The sequence below is a fragment of the Typha latifolia genome, chromosome 7, assembly GCF_019914945.1.
Source record: "Typha latifolia isolate L0001 chromosome 7, TyphaL0001v2, whole genome shotgun sequence".
In the NCBI taxonomy this organism is placed as follows: Eukaryota; Viridiplantae; Streptophyta; class Magnoliopsida; order Poales; family Typhaceae; genus Typha; species Typha latifolia.
Genome location: NC_133092.1, coordinates 11,857,228 through 11,875,721, shown reverse-complemented (window position 1 = coordinate 11,875,721; position 18,494 = coordinate 11,857,228). Strand labels below are relative to the sequence as shown.

The window sequence follows — 18,494 nt, the reverse complement described above, 5'->3', positions numbered from 1 at the left end:
AAATTTAGAGATAATTTAAGGAGCTTAGGTAGATAAAAAAAAATGCAGAGTTCATATAAAAACGATTCGATGGACATACTGTATATAATTACTTTCAGATTCAAATTCAAGGGACGCCAGATTAATTGGGACAATGTAGAGTTCTCACCTCCCAAAAGAAATTTAATTGGATTCAATACCCATCTTTAACAGTATAGTTCGCTTGGCATTTAATGCAGTTGAGCAAAGGACATCTATTCCATGACATTGGAAAATTTTGGGGCTGATTGTAAATATCCCAAAGGACAGTTGGATTCAAAGAAATTAATTGAAACAAGAATAGATAATGGACAAGAGCAGTCTAATAAGGAAAAAGGAAAAAAAAAAAGAAGTAAAACCCCTTGTTGATGAATCAGTACACTGAAGGATATTTCTACTTGAAAAACTTATTCCCATCACTCCCGTAACACACTACCTAGCAAAGAGAGCTCTATTTTTTTTTTCTTTTTCTTCTCTTTTAGGTCGAATGGGGTAAACTTAAGAAGAGGCATTGTTATGTACAGAATCCGCACGAAGATGCTATCTTTGAAGTTGCTGATCAGCTTGCCAGCTAAACTGAATTTGGTCACAAGAACCCTCTAGCCAAAGGAGCAGCACCAGTGAGACGATTAACATATAGCCTGAAACAAGGCACAAATTTGCAGTCTTGTTATTATTATACATTCTCTAATCCTAGATTCATGGTTGAATTCAAATAATCAAACTGCAAGTTCTGATGATTATGGATGTTCAATAAAGAGGCAGTTATTAAAATACTAACTCTAACAGTAGAATATTTCATTCTAAAAATTATCAATTCAATATGTCTATGCACTATCAGGCTTTTTCTTACACAATTTGGACATCATTGCACAAGTGAGTGGATGTCGGATAAATTTCTACAGGTGAACTGGGAACTTTTGTAGAGAGGGCACATCATTCAGTTTTACAATGGCATGTTTATGATTAGCTTATCCTTCAAAAAGAGAATTGATCTCTTCCATCTCCCTAGCAATAGTTCAACTCACATTCACCCATATCAACTAGTAGAAAGGCAAGCAAGAAGTCAATAGAGCATCTGTTTAGCAAAACGACATTAAGTTTGGTACAAGAAAGAGTGCATCATCACCATCCTCTAAACTGAAGAAAATTATTCAAACCATGATTTAGGGAGATTGTTGTTCCTCTAGTACTTACCCATCCTTCTGACATTCTTAAGCATATGATATAAACCACCACCTAACCGCATTTCGTAAAAAGATCCCACAACTCTGTATTGCAAAATAGTGGTTTTCATAGAGTTGAGTGTTTGCTAATCTGTCATTTGCAGATATCAATGTGCACGAGTGTGCATTCAAAATCTTAAGTAAGCTGCATAATAAATAGGAGGAAGATGTGCGCTCTAGAGAGAAATTCCCTGGTTGACACGAAAAGAATTTCACATTCCAATTCATGGATGCAAAAGGTTTTTTTCTGGTTTCCTCCATTGGAGTTTGAAATGTCCGAAAGATAATCCATCTCTACCATAGATTCAAAGAAACAGGATTGGACGAACATGTTAGATGGAATTAAAGTAGTTGCGGCATTTGTCGGCCGTGCCGTAAGAGAATGAGAGAAAAAAAATAAGGGATACTCACCTTCACCTTCGTCGTTGCTGTCGCCAATTGCCGCTCGGCTTCGCCATCGTCGTCGCCGTCGCCCGAGCGATCTGGATCCAGATCCGCAACTTAAAGATTTTAATCGATAACCCTATCTCTCTCTCTCGGGCTAGGCACCTGACGCGAGCTTGGGCGACGGCAACAATGATCAGCAACGAGTAGCCCGACGACAAGATCAATGGCGAGTGGCGAAACTATTAGAAGGGGTGCCGTGCGGCACCTCTCGTGCCAAATGCCGGTACGTCGTCAACACAGCCATCCATGGTATATAGTTCCCATTTTTTCTAGTTCAGACTCGCCCCTTATTATGACTCCCACAGACAGTCTAAAACCCATATTATGACTTGGAGACCATTTGCAATCATTATTCTAGAAGAATTAAATTCTCCAGCTTTGAAAATTAGGAAACAAAATATGCTTTAGGCATTTTGTTGCGAAGAATAAAGGAAACTATATATGATTTTAGATTGTTCCGGGACATATATCTTAATGTTACGATCTGACCACGTGGATTAAGTCAGTCGAGTTGAGTTAGTTAGATTTGTTTATTGTTTTTAAATTCAAATAAAGCAGATAACCCACATGTGGATCTGATTCACTAGGGCTTTACTCCAATAAATAGAAGTGGTCTTGAGTTGATTATAATCGTTGAATGCATCTTGAGTTTAGCCAATTTATTCTTATTACCGATAGATCTTTATCTTCGTAGGAGTATATCATAACCCTAAATCCATCTCAAACACTCAAATCCTAGCCATCATCCTCCACCACAAGCCACCATACTATACGGCCGTCCACCACTACCCTTTGCAATTCATCACCCTCCGACGACCGCCATGACGTCGGATATTTACCGATCTGTCATATTCTGATCTCCTTCCACTGTTTTATTTTTAACTTTTCATCTCGACCTCCAATTCACATAAAACTAAAGCCATTAAAACCAAACTTACAAGACTATCACCACAAAAATTGTCATAATTTTCTTATGTCTAAATCAGTCTAGATCTAATTCGTAACACTTAATTATAAAAATTTATATGTTTGTACTTGATCACTTAGGATGATAAAAACAAAAGAACAAGGCGTATTCTTTACAGCAATTTAGAAGCCTATACATGTGCTAATGAATTTAGACCAAGTAATCAAGCTAGTGCAAACATTTTGAATGACCAAATAGTAATAAGAATCTATTGAAGCTATACAAATTAAGAAGTGAGCTAAGACAATAACTTAATATAATAGATTCACAATGTAGACAACATTGATACTAAGGAAACTAAAGACAAAAAGAAGAATCAGATAAAAGTTGAGAAATTGAGAAAAGAAAGAAGTAGACAAACCTAACATTCCTTTTTCAAGTTCCTCTTCAAATAAGTGTCATACATATGCTAATCTCAGCCAACAATCTCCTCAGACCAACCTGAAAACAAAAAGGACTCTTTTCAGAGGGTAATTTAGGCTGCCTTAAAAACAGCTAACACCAGAACAAATCATAAATCACGCTGTAGTTGACCACAAGACAGAAATGTTGTAAGGGTCCTGAAGAAGTGCACAGAAAAGAATAAGATAATTTTCTTCTTGGATATCACTTTACCACCCGGGTGCAACTCACAGAAAACAAAATAATAGCAATAATGATGAAACATCTAAATGGACCCAATGAAAATAAAAGTAAAACCAAATAATAATGGATCATAACCACCTATTTTTTTCCCATCACTCTGAGGTCTGATGGACTTCTGATAAAAATCAAAACACCAATGGTGTAACCCAATACACTGATCACAAAATTAGCATCCATCATTCAAACTTCAGACTTAGTGCCTTCTATCCTGGCTTTGTTGCCACTGATAATTTTTATTCTTAACAAGAATTGGATGATTGTCCCTGCATTCCACCAAAGAATCATATGTCTGAGACCAGAACCTAATCTAATCAGACTATATTGCCAAACAGCATGCTACTATCTCATTGTCACTCTACCATTTTCTGAGAATTACTTTTATGATGAACTGAGCCCTTTGGACTCCTATGACATTCCCTGACTAAAGAAGGTCGGGCAAAGCATTTGATTTCTTTGTTTAGTTTACTATTGGTCGCACTAGGTAAGGTTTGGTGTCAGCCGGGTTGAAAAGACCCTGACATGGAACTCCAACCATGTAATTTCACAATCGGGTGGTTCCAAAGGAATGTCATTGATTCAGAATCTTCATGTATCTTGCTGTCAATTCTCAACTACATAAATAATATAATGGCAAACCATTAAGCTTCAACTTCTAAGTCATTACAGTTTGAAATACGTGGCCTAACCAACCATTCCTCCATTTGACATCATCGCTTCTGCAATTTATGCAACTGTTTACAATGGAAATGACTACATAATATAACAGAATAAGTATTCCAAAATTAGCAGCCTACTGCTAGATACAATCTCTAATAAGAAAATGAATTGAAATGTCAAAATATTGAAATTTAATATTATTCATGACATCTAACAGCTCTGCTTACTTATATTTATAAACATAAAAACATATATCATGCAAGATCTTACAAAATCACCTCATGTTTTCGTGTCCTGAGTATGTGATTCCAAAGCTGGTGGTGTTGGCTGGGTATTTGCCAAAGAGAGTGGTGTTAAAGGAGGTGAAGATACATCCATAGTGGGGTTGTTATCATAAGGAACACTTGGCAATTTAGAAGCTCTTATTCTTGGTGTTCTTTGACCACTGGAGGGTATAGAAAAACTACGAGCCATAACCACAGGTGGTGTTGGTAGAGGTGAAGCTGTCTGTGATGCAATTGATGGCATTTTGCTTTGGCAACACTCTTGGCCTCTAGGCACCAAAGGGGCTGAATGGGCAACCAAACTGGGAGGCCTTGTAGGTTTTGTTGAATTGATTGGTGGTCGAGGAAGCTCATGAAGTTCATTGATTCTTGGTGATGACAAAGGAGGTGACGCACCAGGAGAGACTTTTGGGGGCATCAATGGCTTGGGCCTTGAAATAATTGTAGGCTTTGTAGCTGCATGAGGATATTTCACTGATGACACTGAATCATTTGCAACAGATACAGGCTTGCTTGACCATGTATTACTTGGTAATGGACCAGAAAAGGCTTCTCTCCTACTCTTTTTGGTATCAGAAGCATTTTCTGGACTATAGCGGGGCAAAGCTGACCCTTCACTCAAACGAGGGGGAATCTTCATCAAGCTACTATTAATATTGCTCTCTTTGAGAACTGACTGTTCTTGAGTTGATCTGGTGGGACTTCGGAGGTCATCATCTCTTAAATATTTCAAATTCATATTTGGTTGTAATGGGGATGAGTGCCACAGCTGTGCTTGCAAGTCGCCCTTGCTTTCTAACTGAGATCTAGGAATAGGCTTGCTTGAGCCTGATAAAGATGAGCTACTTATGTCACCCGGCGTAGGTAAAACATAAGTGTGAAACTTCTTTGACAATGAAGGTTGAATCAGTTTTATCCTTTCAGACGGCTCAATTTTCTTGTCAGGTAAAATCGGTGCTGACTGAATGCCATCTCTTGGCCCTCTACTAGAAGGGAGAAAATCTGCTTGGTTTTTGTCTAGAGATTCCTGAAAAAGAAATTATGGCATGAATCTTGCAATATGGAACATCGATATAGAAATGACACAGATACACCAATATGGAAATATCTCAAACAACAAGAATATGATACATTTGTGATATGTACCTCACACATGTATATACTTTTGTCTGCGCATATATATTAGTGTACTTGTACTTGCATTTTCTTAGTAGAGGAATTATATATTATCATAGTCTGTGATAGTTTATATACTGAGACCTCCAATTTATCAATTAAAAATAACTACCTTTCATAACAAAAGGTCCTATAGATTGCATAGTATATGACAAACTAAGATATAAGATAAACAAGCAATTTTGATTTATAGATCATAAGAAATTGACATTGTAACACCATTTCCTAATTAAGCCTCCTGGAAATAAAACCATGCCTCTGTGCACAAATAAAGCATTCTAGATGTGATAGGAAGTGAAATGTAATAGCCTACTTCACTTGACTCATATTGATTGGAATCATGGAAGTCTTACAGAAGTTTCCGCAATATTCATATTATTTTTTAAAAAAAAACAGATACTTTAAGGAAGTAGATACATATCCGGAAGTATCCAACGAGTATTATATCTGATACTGAATCTAATACAAATATGCTGCAAGGATGGAAGTATCCATGCTTCCTAGATCTTGCAAGAATCCAAGAACAAGGACCAAGGAACTCATACCAAAGGACATGATTCAAAATCATTAACCTGAAGATATTGCTAGTACGACCACTAAGTTTCAAAGATGGCATCACTTAGTTTTACAGTAAATGTTGCCTCTGCACCACAACTGAACATGGCTTTAAGCCATATAAACAACCTCTCCAAACAACCTTTCCTTTTCTTACTAACTATTACTTTCATGGTTGGTTTTGGAAAAGCCCTTTAACACTTAACAACCACCATCATCCTAAACCTTCAAGAAGTAGAAACCATTAGATTAAATTTTGCATTTGGTGCCATCAACAGTGCAAAGAAATTGAACTTCCTAAAGCAATGTCTAATGAGTTGGCTGACTCCTGAGCTTGTATTGTTTGCTACCAAGTGCCAGAAATAAATTGCATGCTTTCATCTTTTTCCACCAGTTTGCACAAATATAAGAGATGATTGAGCTTAACAGCATTGTCTTCTCAAAATCAAAATTCATTTGCCCAAGATTAAATGTCTTCGTAAAACATGTCTTTTCTTCCAAAAAGACAAAGTTGTCAGTAACAACTACTAGTTCCTGTTCATTGAACTTCCTGCTTGTGCAGCCAGGGATTTACTGTCCTCATTTTTCAACATCTCTGTCAATTTCATCAAGTCTTATTGTCTCAAAACTTTTTTTTATACTAGAGATTAAATCTAGCCAAGTTGCCTTCTCAAACATACAAAAGTAATAATTATATCTTCTATATATATCCTTCATAAATCCAGTCAGTACTATTATAAAGCCTTCAATCTTGTGGTTGCAACACAATTCACCAGAATTTTTCATTTCACAACTTAAACGTAACAATATTCAATTTGTGTCCATTTTCAGTGTCTAAAAGTCGAGCACTATATTTCCTAGTTTTTGCCCAATAAACACATTAAACATTAGTCTGTCAAAGCCATATGTTTGGCCTAATTTTAACCATATATGTAAAGTTACTAAAGTTCTGTCTAATCTAACTATCTAAGATGAAGATTACTGAACCAAGGCAGGCAAACTGATCTGCATCAACATTTGCAGATTCTTGAGGAACAGACCAATCACAGCAATGGTGGTTATGTGGCGAACTGTCCACAGCCAGCAGGAGTGGGTTTTCAATTTGGACAGTGGATTGACAGGAAATGGGTGCAAAAAGGAGAAGTTTGCTCTTGGAGAGGAAAGTGAGGGTATCTTCAGTAATAGAAGTGAGATAAATTTAACATAAAGAGCATAGAGAATGCTGCCTGATACCTTTCTTCAAACCTTATTGAGTTAAATCTAACCTAGGGTGTAGGTAAAAACTTAGGACTCGACATGCAAAAAGTTGATCATAGGATTTGAACTATAATACCGTTAAAACAGAAGGTTTAAAATTTGTATTATATGCTAAATCCGACTGCAGCTCTTCCACAAATATTTCCCAACAACCCCTAAATATTCATAATCATTAGTAAATCAGAAGGTGATAAATCTACTCCACACAGCCTTCTTCATCAAGCATTGCAGCAAAAATGATTATTTCACAGGTAGATTTCCTTAAAGCTATAAATCGATGCACTATAGACTGTTGCATCTAGAGATTTATATGATGCAATTAGTAAAGGAATCTGACAAAGCCATCAAAGGTAAAATGGATGATGAATTTTTCATTACTCTTCCAAATAAGGAAAAAGGCTTGAATTCATCTAATGACTGGAAGAGATAGTTTTTCTGTCTCATTTCTATATGTTCTATTGAAGTCAATTTATGGGTTATTAGCAGTTTCTCGGCAGTAAAACTCGCATAATTTCTTTTACATTATATATTTTCCCACTGCACTGACAGTTAAACTTAACAAAAACATAAGTGTGTTATAGGGAACAAGCGCATGTTATTCCTTGCTTCATTAAATTCAGATTTAGTGAAGCTTTGACCTAGCATACGAAGATTCTAGCACAAATATTGTAAGTAAAATACACAATATACCAACTGAATTGAGATAAATTTCTTGCAAATAACCTAGACAAAACATGTATAATCAGAATCCATATTCTTTGATGGGACATATCTGAAGAAAATATAAAGTTTTTTTCTCAGTTTTGCTTTAGAACACTCAACTCACTCGGATTGTATACAATGAATCTGGTTTGCATCTCGAATCAAATCATGGTGTCATGCACTTCTGTGAATTTCTTGATTTTCTGTATTCCTAAGACTAGATGTATACCTAGGAGACTTCAAGAACATCATCTTTGGTTTTGAGGGATTTTAAACATAGAATCATTTTCCTTTTTTGGTGGTTCTCAATTGGACTGGGAGGAAAAAGTTCCAACTAAAGTTTGACTCCATTCAATATAACATGGTTCACAACATGCATGAGCACAGACTACACAAATAAATGCATGCACTAAAATGAGCTGACTAACTAACTGAATTATGTCATCAATGCTCAATTTAAATGGAAACTTTAACATGAGAACTTAACAAGTCCTTGGAAAAAATATAGATCTTCTTAGTTCTTACCTCCATTGAGTTTCTAGACATAGAACTAACATCTTGGCGATGGTCATTTTGACAATAGTCAAAACTCAATTCCCTGTAATCATTGCCATCATAACCACCAAAATTGTCGTCCTCAATATCGCCATCATCCTCGTTTGAGTTTTCATCCTCAAGACCACAAAACTGATAATCAATATGCTGCTGCTCCGCAACTACTTTGACATGTGGCTCAACCACCTCAAGAGACTTAACTCCTTTTCTAAAGAAATTTAACTAAATCACAAAAGAAAATAATGACATATTGCATATTAATTCCTCATATTAGATAAAAGATATCATTGGTAGCAGGAAAGTGGGAACTACCTGTGCAGCATGGTGTCGAGCAGCCTGTGTCAAAATACTTCGAAATTGTCCTTGTTTTAATGATTTTAACCGAAACACAAATAGAGTTGCCTCCTCTTGGTAATCTTCTTGAGCTTGCTGTAATTGTTCTACAGAGAAAGTTTCACCTTTGCTGTGCCTTGTCCTTCCTTTATCTCTCTGTGCTGCTAACATTAACTTATACAAGTCTCTGAAAATAATATGGCAAAGTAAGAAATCATGACATTGCAGGAGAACATAGATCAAAATTTGATGTGTATAAGATTAATACCTTTTATCATCACATTGGCGTTTCATCTCCTGTATAAACAAACATTCTAAGAGTTATTGTGCTTTATCCAACAAAAGTGCATAAAATACCACACATACAACAGGCACAAACAGCTAATCTTGGCAAGGCACAATTGACTAGAACCCCAAGATTAGTAGCATAAAGATATAAGCAAGCATTTTTGAAATATGAATACATAAAAAAGGAAAGAATACAAGTGCATGAGGCACCCATTGTGTAGCTCCCGCGAGGGCAAGATATATTGGAGAAGCTGTTTTTTAAAAAGGTGAGAACCAGGTGCAGTTGAAAAAGCTTTTAAGGGTGCCCTCCTGAGTATTAGTTTCATATATAATGACATTTGTTGAATGCTATTTACATGGATATAGTAGATACCAAACCCATATCCATTCCACTCTCACTCTCGACCTACCAAAAATTCTTAGTACATTTGCTATATGAATTAGATATTTGGGACTACAAGGTCTTCATCTTAAGATCCTCTTATGTCTTCTCTTAGATATGCATACAGCTGATCTTCATTATGGGGTCACCAAATGATTATACAGATGGAGATCCCACGAAACTATTAGGTATAGTACCCCAACATACAAAATATTTTTGTAATTATGTGGTGAATGCAGTCAGAAAAGCAACAGCTAGACATAAGTTCAGTTAGATCTGAAAGAATTATTTACAGGACTTGAGTAATTGATAGAAGATTTTTTGATAGAAAAGATGAAGAAAACTGGGATCTAAATGTTTTAGAACAAGTAGGGACCAATACTAACTATATGGAATGCAATTGTAGTAACTCAAGACATCAAGATGGTGAAAACAAAATATGTATCTTTGATGGGCAAGTATCTAGGAGGGATTTTTCCCTTCTATGGATCTACGCTCAGTTAGCTGGGAAGATCAATAAGTCAAATAACATTGAATAGGATATAAAATGAAGAAGTATCTCTAGTGTGTCGTGCAATAGCCATGTACCCAAAAGGAAAACATCATAAGACGATTACAAGAGAAGCTATTCTTTTTGGATCAGAATAATGGTCAACCAAAAATAATTATGCAAAAGTTGAATGTAATCGAGATGAAGATGTTAAAATCGATAAGTGAGGTTACTATTTACTATATAAGATGTAAAAAGCAATAAAAATTAGCTGGAATGCCTACATAAGATTATTTTGGCGCACAAAAAGGGGACTGTAGAAAGCAGTAGGGAGTGACTTTACTATGGAGCAAGCCTTAAGAGGGAGGGGAAGACCACAATTACATGGGAGAAAGTTAGGACAAAAGAACATCATATCACTTAATTTAATAAAGAACCTTATATCAAATAGATATGAATGAAAGAAGAGGATCCATATAAGCTAAAGAGCTGAAATCAGGGGCTTGTTAAAGAAATGACAAGCGAGAAATATAATCAAACTTAGTTGTGTTGGCTAGCATGCCTCATGCAGATCAGCACTTAATACTGACACTGGGTCAGCACTAATTAGGAGGGGCTAGCATGTATAGCACATGACATCTGGCACCTATTAAGATTAGTGGAAATAAAGGAGTCTCTTTCAGACTTTCATCTTAGTTCTCTCCATCCTTAAGGGCTCAAGAAGAGAGAAAATGTGAAGGGGTAGGCAAGCTCGTTGGAGGCTCCTCGATGTTGAATAGGAGGTGGGATCACCAAGAGAATGCTGTCACAGAGAGTCTTCTTTCATCTCTCACTGTCTTTTCCAACAAAAAAAGGAAGAAAAAATCAAGTGAAATCATAGCAAATTTATTACCATGGAGACTGATATGTTATGTACTAGTTTGCTGACAATACCTGCTAATGTAACATTATAGATGTAGATGCAAGGAAAATAGCCATAAATTAGTGAAATTAGAGGCATTGTGGGTTTCCCCTACTTTTAAAAAAATCTGAAATAAGGAGGAAATGAGTTAGACAGGAACAAAAGGATGCAGGAATCAACTAGATATACCATTGAGTAGATCTAATCCCACTATTTTCAGATTTGGGTGTATCTTATTGACCAAAAATAGAGTTTCTTTTTTCCAGCTTTTTGACCATACTTGGGAATTGCTAAAATTAATTTGAGGAAAACAAACAAGAGATGAATTCATATAGGGATTAACAAGACTTGACTCATTTGAGACCTAAATAGACTTTGTTGACAGTTTAAAAGGTCAAAAAATATATAATTAAATGGCATGCCATTCGTGCTGACTTAGACACGACATACTCCATGAAACATATGTATCAAGTAGGTGTCGTCAGCATAGGACATGCCACTAGCACAACAATCTTTGAATAAGAGCATAAAAAGTAACTACACTTTCATTCCTAAATTCTAGAGCACATAATAACAATAAAAAGCCTTTATAACTGTCAGTTCGCTTCCAAATAATAGTACCTTGTCTTAGAAAGCCAAGCAAGAAAATCCTAGTCAATTAGCCCATGCCATTAGGGTGATCATAAGTGAGCCTTCACATTCATCTCAATTTGAAAAAATCTCACACCCAGAAACAAGAATGATAGCAAAACAACTCAACCTCAAAAGCAAGGGAGAGAGCGGATTCAATTACTTCTATAAACGCATGCATTGAACATTCTAGTAACTTGTAGCTCAACCATAACATTTAAGCACATCAAAAATAAGGGATAAACTTTAAAAGTTGAATAGACCTCTACAATTTGAAGCTCTTTGAGGAGAGATTCTGATGGAGTTGTAATGGTCTGTGTGACATGGACACGCTGAGAACAGAATAAAGAAAAATCAACAAACCATGAAGAAAAGCATTAACAAAAGAAAATTTCAGACGACTTATCTCAGAGCAGCGGAATCAATAACTCACATAACTATCAACAAGTTTCTGAAGTTCAAACTGTGCTTTCCCAAGCGTCAACAAAACCTTACCTGCATGCACCAATAAAATGGAAATGATAGAAGCATTTTGTACTTAATAAGAGATCATAGTATTATGTGAGTATGTGTATATTAAGGATCAGCATTAAGAAAATCATTTGAGGTAGTTCAGTAAGACCCAACGAAACCACATGCTGCATCAGTGAGGAGGGGCTCCATTGAAAATGGAGGTATCAAACTGCTAAAGGGGAGAGGCAGACCAAAGAGGAATTGGATAAAAGTTACTAGAAAAGATAAGACCTCGGGTTATGGAGGAGATTGTACAAACTAGAGCTGAACAGGCAAAACAGACACACACAGCTGACCCTTATAATTGAATGCATAGTGATGTAAAACTCATGGAAGGCATGAAAAAGGTAAATATCAGTTGTCTTTTCAACAAAAGATATGAAAGTGCAGAAAGTGACGAAGTTAATCAAATCTTTCCAGGAAAGTAGACCTTGAAATATGTAGATTCCAAAATCCTGATGACTCGCAAATTGTTACCCCTCCTAATGACATATAATCTATAGACATAACTTAGATAAAATGCAGCAAAATATGCAAGAAGTAATTGATGAACTTACTGGTTTCATCGTTATCATTCAGTGTGATCTTTTCGAGCAGACAAGTACCCATTTCACGCAGCGCCTCTGATAATTCTGTAGAAATATATACATGTCTGATATCTTAAGATATAGAAGCATAATACTTGAGTATAATCTTACTTTAGGAAAGCTAATGTCAGGTAAAAGTACAATAGATAATAATGGTTGTATGCCACCCTCCAGCCTACGAAGGATATAGGGAGGGACGTTGTATGACACCTTATCCCTTTTTTCAAATGATTGGTTCCATGATAAATTTATCTTACTACCATTCAAATTACTCTGATCTTCAATCTTTGAGGAAACTTTAGCCTGAACTAAATTATTATTTCTTTTTACCTTAAATGGCTTCAAAGAACATGTTCAAACAGACTTAAATGATTTTCTTGCATACTGCTGGTGCGACCAACTTGCCACTAATTCATTTTTATTATATCTTATAGTACAACCTATCATTCATCTCAACATCCTTACCTTACCACTTAACATTGGAAACATGTTATTTTACCTATCTGCAATTTAACCAATAATAGATCTAATAATTATGCTATCATATGGCATATTGTCCTTTTCACTCAGAAGCAAGGGGAATAAGCATAACCCTTCTATTTATCCACACTGTGCTAAGTGTTTTCCAATATTCTTCTTATATCCCTTCTTCCAATTGAACAATAGGTGGCCTAGGCCTATCTGAATGCTTAGTTCTTTATTTTATTTTTTTCATGACATCTGGATTTTTTGGAAGTTATATATTGCTTTATTCTTCATTACTTACACCTTCGGGCTTAACATTTCTCTGCAAACACTTCTAAAATGTACAGAAATTTTTTGATGTGGTAAAAAAAATCGTACATCAAAAGATACAAATTTATAGCATGCACACAGTGCTAGAATTTCTTACAAGTATACCACAAGTGTATTTTACAAGTAAAGGAATATTTTAATTAAATAAGATATTTTAGAGAATATCATAATACTGGAGCAACAGAAGATATTAAGAGAAAAATATACCATATGCACTATTTGCAGTTGCAGCAGCAGCTGAAAGCAAACTATCATAACTATCCCTCATATCTAGCATGTCCTGCAAAAGCAAAAGCACCCACTTCAAAGAATATATACATCCTCTGAAGAATGTTGTTGACTCGTTGAGAAAAAAAATTCACATTTTATCATCTTGCAAAGTATGCCAATGATATACTACACATAGCAGAAATATAATTCGGCCATGGTCCCCTTTTTCTTTGTTTATATTGTTCTCCGGTTGAATTTTCAGATAAACTTCCCTTGGAAAAAAAGTCAAGTCCACCATCACTGTATCAAAACTAGCTGTTTAACATAATGAGTTATACTAATAGAAGTTCATTTAACTTTATATAAATTATACATTTAATAAATGAGCTGAGCTTGACCTGGCCATGGCTCAGTTTAGATTGAACACATGAAGTAATATATATTATACATTTAGTTGCAGCTTTTCACCTACCATTTGTTGTCTCAATTAGTAAGACGGCCTTTTACTTTTAAAATTTGAATCATGTCATCAATATTTAGCTTTAGACTGTACTTATACAAACATTTGGTTCCAAAATAGTCCTACTGCTAAGAGGTTTGGGTTGAATAGGTTCTCATTCTATGTCTTCAAACCATTATGCCCCACTTGAAGAGCCATTTAAGTATTTTCCCAGTAACTTAGCTAGCCTAGAGTTGGGATTTCCAAAGCCAATCCGACCTCAAGGTCAGCTTGTCAGTAGGGAAAGCCAAGATCGAACCTGCCCATAGCAGGTTCAACTTGAGTCCAGCTCATTTTGACCTTCTCTTTTAGTTATTGACTTATTTCGAGCAGAGACAAGCCTACCTCCGCTAACTTGATCTTGGCTCATTTACACCCTAGATGTTATATCATTACACCTCAAAAAAAAAAAAACAACTAATAAATAGTGCATGCGAGCACATACAACTATGCAATTTATATATATATACATACTGATAATATAGAGAAGTAGTTCAATAGATAAAAAGCTAGAACGAAAAGGAGATAATGGTTGGGAAGGGTAGAGACTATGAAAATGATAAAAGTTCAGAATACACTGGAAAACATTGAAAGTCTTCCATGACACAATTACGGACTTCTGCAACTAGGAGATAATCCCTCTCACATGAAAAATGGATGTACTTCACTCTCATAAGTAAACAAGGAAACAATTGTGATGACAGTTACACAAGTAAACAAGGAAACTTGGGTTTTCCTCAACCCAAGTTAAAATAGGGAAAAGGAGGCATAAAGAATTTAGGGAAGTCTACAAAAGACAACAAGAACATCAAATCTTAAGACCTTTTTTGTTCCCTAGATTAAGCATTGCATCCTACATATATAGTGAAGCTAAGAATAGGCCTCAAGGATCAACACGTGGTACATAAACTTTCCAAGGAATGCTGCCTAGCTACTTGCTAACGTTAAGTAGAGTATAAAGCATCCTCAGGGTTCATGTCCAAGTTAAGATAACTCACCCTCAACTAGGTAATATTGTATATAACAGTCCAATTGATAGCAATTCTATGACTTGAGCTTAGCATCTTACAACTAAATTGAGCCTTGACTTTGTCACGCCTAATGATCCTATGCACCCCCAATTATATTAACTTAATACTGAGTAAGGAAACGTATTGATTATCAAACAAGGGATATTCCATTTGATAAACCTTCTCTAATGCTACATGTTCTACTTGGAGCACAGTTTTGATCCCTAATCAAGTGTCCAAACAGTACCAACATAAGCAGATCTAACACCATCATGTAGTGATTCTAGTGGAGACGTTAACAATAGTGAGGAGGATAATGACAATTGGGGGGCAAATCCCAATAGCACGATTAGTGATGAAGTACAGCTTCATGATAAAGGCACTACTGCTAGGGCCCGACTCAACCTCCATGAGATTGCAACGAGAATGTTGATCACCAATTATTTTCCCCAACTATGTTGAAGGCCTTGCTGACTAACTTGCCTTCCTCAACCTTTGTGACAAGGACATAAATTGGTCTCCACCTGCAAAAAAATGAGGACGTCTAGGCTGCATCTTAACTTACAGTCACAAACGATATTTTCTTCTGGATATTCTATATGATCCTTCACATCCTGATCCCAACTGAGTGCCACTTATGGTAATGCATATCACTAGACTAGCAACTCGAACACCTTTTGTCACCTTGCCCTACCCCCCAAGTAGATCACTTTTTAATTTAGGTCCAAAGGCCGAACTAGCTACGATGCTCAACAACATCAGAAAGAAGAATCTTTGTGGACCACAAGAACCTAATTAGTCGTGCTATTATTCATAACCCGTGAAATTTCTCCCGATTAAACACCACAAGATGAGCTACCTCTAAGAAATGTGAACTTCTTTTCAATCCCTGAAAAAGACATGGAGAGGATGCCACTGCCGGGTCAAATGTTGATACCAGATTCCTACAATTTTCATTTTCGACATGCAATGAACCATGGAAATCTTGGAATGTAGTACCAACCCAAATCCAAGACCTATCACAAGTAGACAGTAACTTGCATCTCCTTGATGATTGATTGAAAGTACATTTTCCAAAAGATTAGGACAACGAGCTACAAGTATTACTAGAGGAAGAACTTATCAGGATATTGAGGTGAAATAGATAGGTAATGATTACTATCACAATATGTGGGGAAAGGTGGTGAAAATTCTAATGATGGCTGTCCCGAAGTCACGCCCCTACCTGCCACTGGCATGCTTTTAATATGGTTTTAATTTTAAAAAAAACTAGGATATTTAGAGATGTTTCTAGGTTGTTGGCACGTCAATTTTTGATTTTTTTTGTTTGAATATATGTATTAAAACCTACGTTACAGTCTTTTATCTTTCGATTATTTTTATAATGACCTATTTTATTAAAAATATAGCAGTAGCCAAAAATAAATATTATTCAACACATAATACAATTGAATACATTCATTAAAACTAATATTAATAATTAAACACTTCATAATATGATTGAATACTCCATAATATAATTAAACACATAATAACATTCAACACATAATATTAACAATGGTTTAATAATTAAAAATAATAATTAGTTGAACAAAAAATAACGGGGAGGATTAAAGACTTTATTTGCCAGCACCAAAATAACACGAGAAAGTTGTGTTAAATACTGTCGATTAATGATGACTTTATTTGCCGGCATAAAAATGTCACTAAAGTTAATTGATGGTGATCGATGAAGATTAAAAAAAAGTTTTAAAAAATAGGCTCCACATTGACTGGCACACCCCATGCCGGATGTCGTGCCACCACTGGCACATCAAGTGTAGGTCTGCATATGGTATGCAGACTGGCACAACTATCGTCGGAAAATTCTCTAAATAACCAATGTTGCAAGAATTGATGACAATACAATGATAACTCAAGATGATATGGGAAATGTTGTCTGAGGAAGTAGAGAAGCACCTTGCAATGGACTTAAGGATGAGCATACGGGTTAGGTTTGAATGTTTTCATAATAACTAAGAGGTTGTTAGGTTAGAATATGTTCAATATTGTTGCTGAATAAGGGAGTGATATTTGTAAATTAACCATCCCCTATTCACGATTGTGGTGAATAAAGGAGTGATATTCGTAAAATTAACAGTCCCCTATTCACAAATCTTGCTATATGTTTCTCTCTAAAATAGAGATAAAAGTCAGGTATAATTCACGCATATATTTCTAATACAGGAGGGAGCTGCAGTAGCAGGCAACAAACACCTCTAGCATGCATTTTATTTTCAAAACATTCTAACCAATTCAAGTTCCTTACGACTAGATTTAGACACACGTGGTAAAAATTTGTAGCTTCTCTAATCCGAGGTTTTCAACAAAATACGCAGCCCGTCAATGAGCACCATGCATCATGAAACGGAAAGTCCCAAAGCTAATGACTAATGAAAACAAAAATTAGACAAAACACATATATCATGCGACGCAGTACCAACTCTCTCTCTCTCTCTCCCTCTCCCTCTCTCTCCTCTACTCTTCTTTTGCTAAATTCACAAGAAGAAAAATAAATGAGAGACCAAAGGTGTCGCAGATTTAGCCCAAAGCTACAGCATCTAAAATGACAAATTTTCCACTTTCAAGAAAGAGTGAGCTGAAAGTTTACGAATCCAATTGGATTATGAACAAAAATATTCAACCAAAAATCATGTAATTGTACTAAAAATCCCTCCTTTGCCACCAAAAAAACCACGTGATCTTCTCGGAGGCAAAGTGATCGAGAGAGAGCGAGCGAGAGAAGGCAAACCTGGGTGGCATGGAGGAGCTCATCTTCTTGGGCCACGTGATGAGTCCCCCTCTTCTCCTTTTGGTCGTTACGGTGGAGCGCGAACCTTTGCAGCTTCCTGAGCGACGCCTTCATCTCCTCCAAATCCCGCCCGACCAAGTTGGTCGCTCGAAATCAACGATAGGAAATCGGAGAAGAGATGTGGAGATTCCAACAGCAAGAATTAGAAACCCTAGAGAGAGAGAGAGAGAGAGAGAGACAAAGAAGAGGAAGATCTATCTTGCTTTCTCTCTCTTCTCTCTTTGCTGCGCTCTCTCTCTATAGCAAGCAACTTGCTTCTGTTTCCTTTCCCCAAATAATTTCCTTTATTTTATTCCTCTGGTCAAAGATCTAGATTAAAGAAAAAGTTTTTAAAAAAAAAAAGAATTTTAATTATTACTTTTTATTTCTATTTTATGTTAATTTAAATGAGGGGAAGTTTGAGTTAGCCCCCTTTTGTTTGGAGTTGAGTTGAAGCTAAGTCTAATTTGAGCTTGAGATTTAAAATAAGACCAATTGAAACCTATTCACTCAAGCTTAATTTAATCTCAAGCCTTA

General features: G+C 35.9%; 1 protein-coding gene across 1 annotated transcript; it reads right to left on the bottom strand.

Moving 5' to 3' along the window:
- Positions 1-218: 218 nt before the first annotated feature.
- On the bottom strand, positions 219-18,252 carry LOC140791855 (uncharacterized protein At2g33490-like). Its single transcript, XM_073142542.1, has 11 exons — positions 17,919-18,252; positions 13,616-13,688; positions 12,584-12,658; positions 11,947-12,008; positions 11,777-11,845; positions 9,091-9,119; positions 8,802-9,009; positions 8,460-8,711; positions 4,239-5,271; positions 3,020-3,099; positions 219-659 (listed from the first exon to the last, which is right to left on the bottom strand). The coding sequence occupies exons 1-9, from the start codon at positions 18,030-18,032 to the stop codon at positions 4,240-4,242; spliced, it is 1,914 nt and encodes a 637-aa protein (XP_072998643.1). The 5' UTR covers positions 18,033-18,252; the 3' UTR covers positions 219-659; positions 3,020-3,099; position 4,239.
- Between the last annotated feature and the right edge of the window lie 242 nt (positions 18,253-18,494).

Excerpts from the sequence above, each read along its gene's own strand:
- LOC140791855 (XM_073142542.1), bottom strand. The coding sequence starts at position 18,032 with ATGAAGGCGTCGCTCAGGAAGCTGCAAAGGTTCGCGCTCCACCGTAAC. Across the intron at positions 11,846-11,946 it reads AGAAACTTGTTGATAGTTAT|CGTGTCCATGTCACACAGAC; the intron begins GTGAGTTATTGA and ends TTCTGTTCTCAG. Across the intron at positions 5,272-8,459 it reads TGTCTAGAAACTCAATGGAG|GAATCTCTAGACAAAAACCA; the intron begins GTAAGAACTAAG and ends TTTCTTTTTCAG.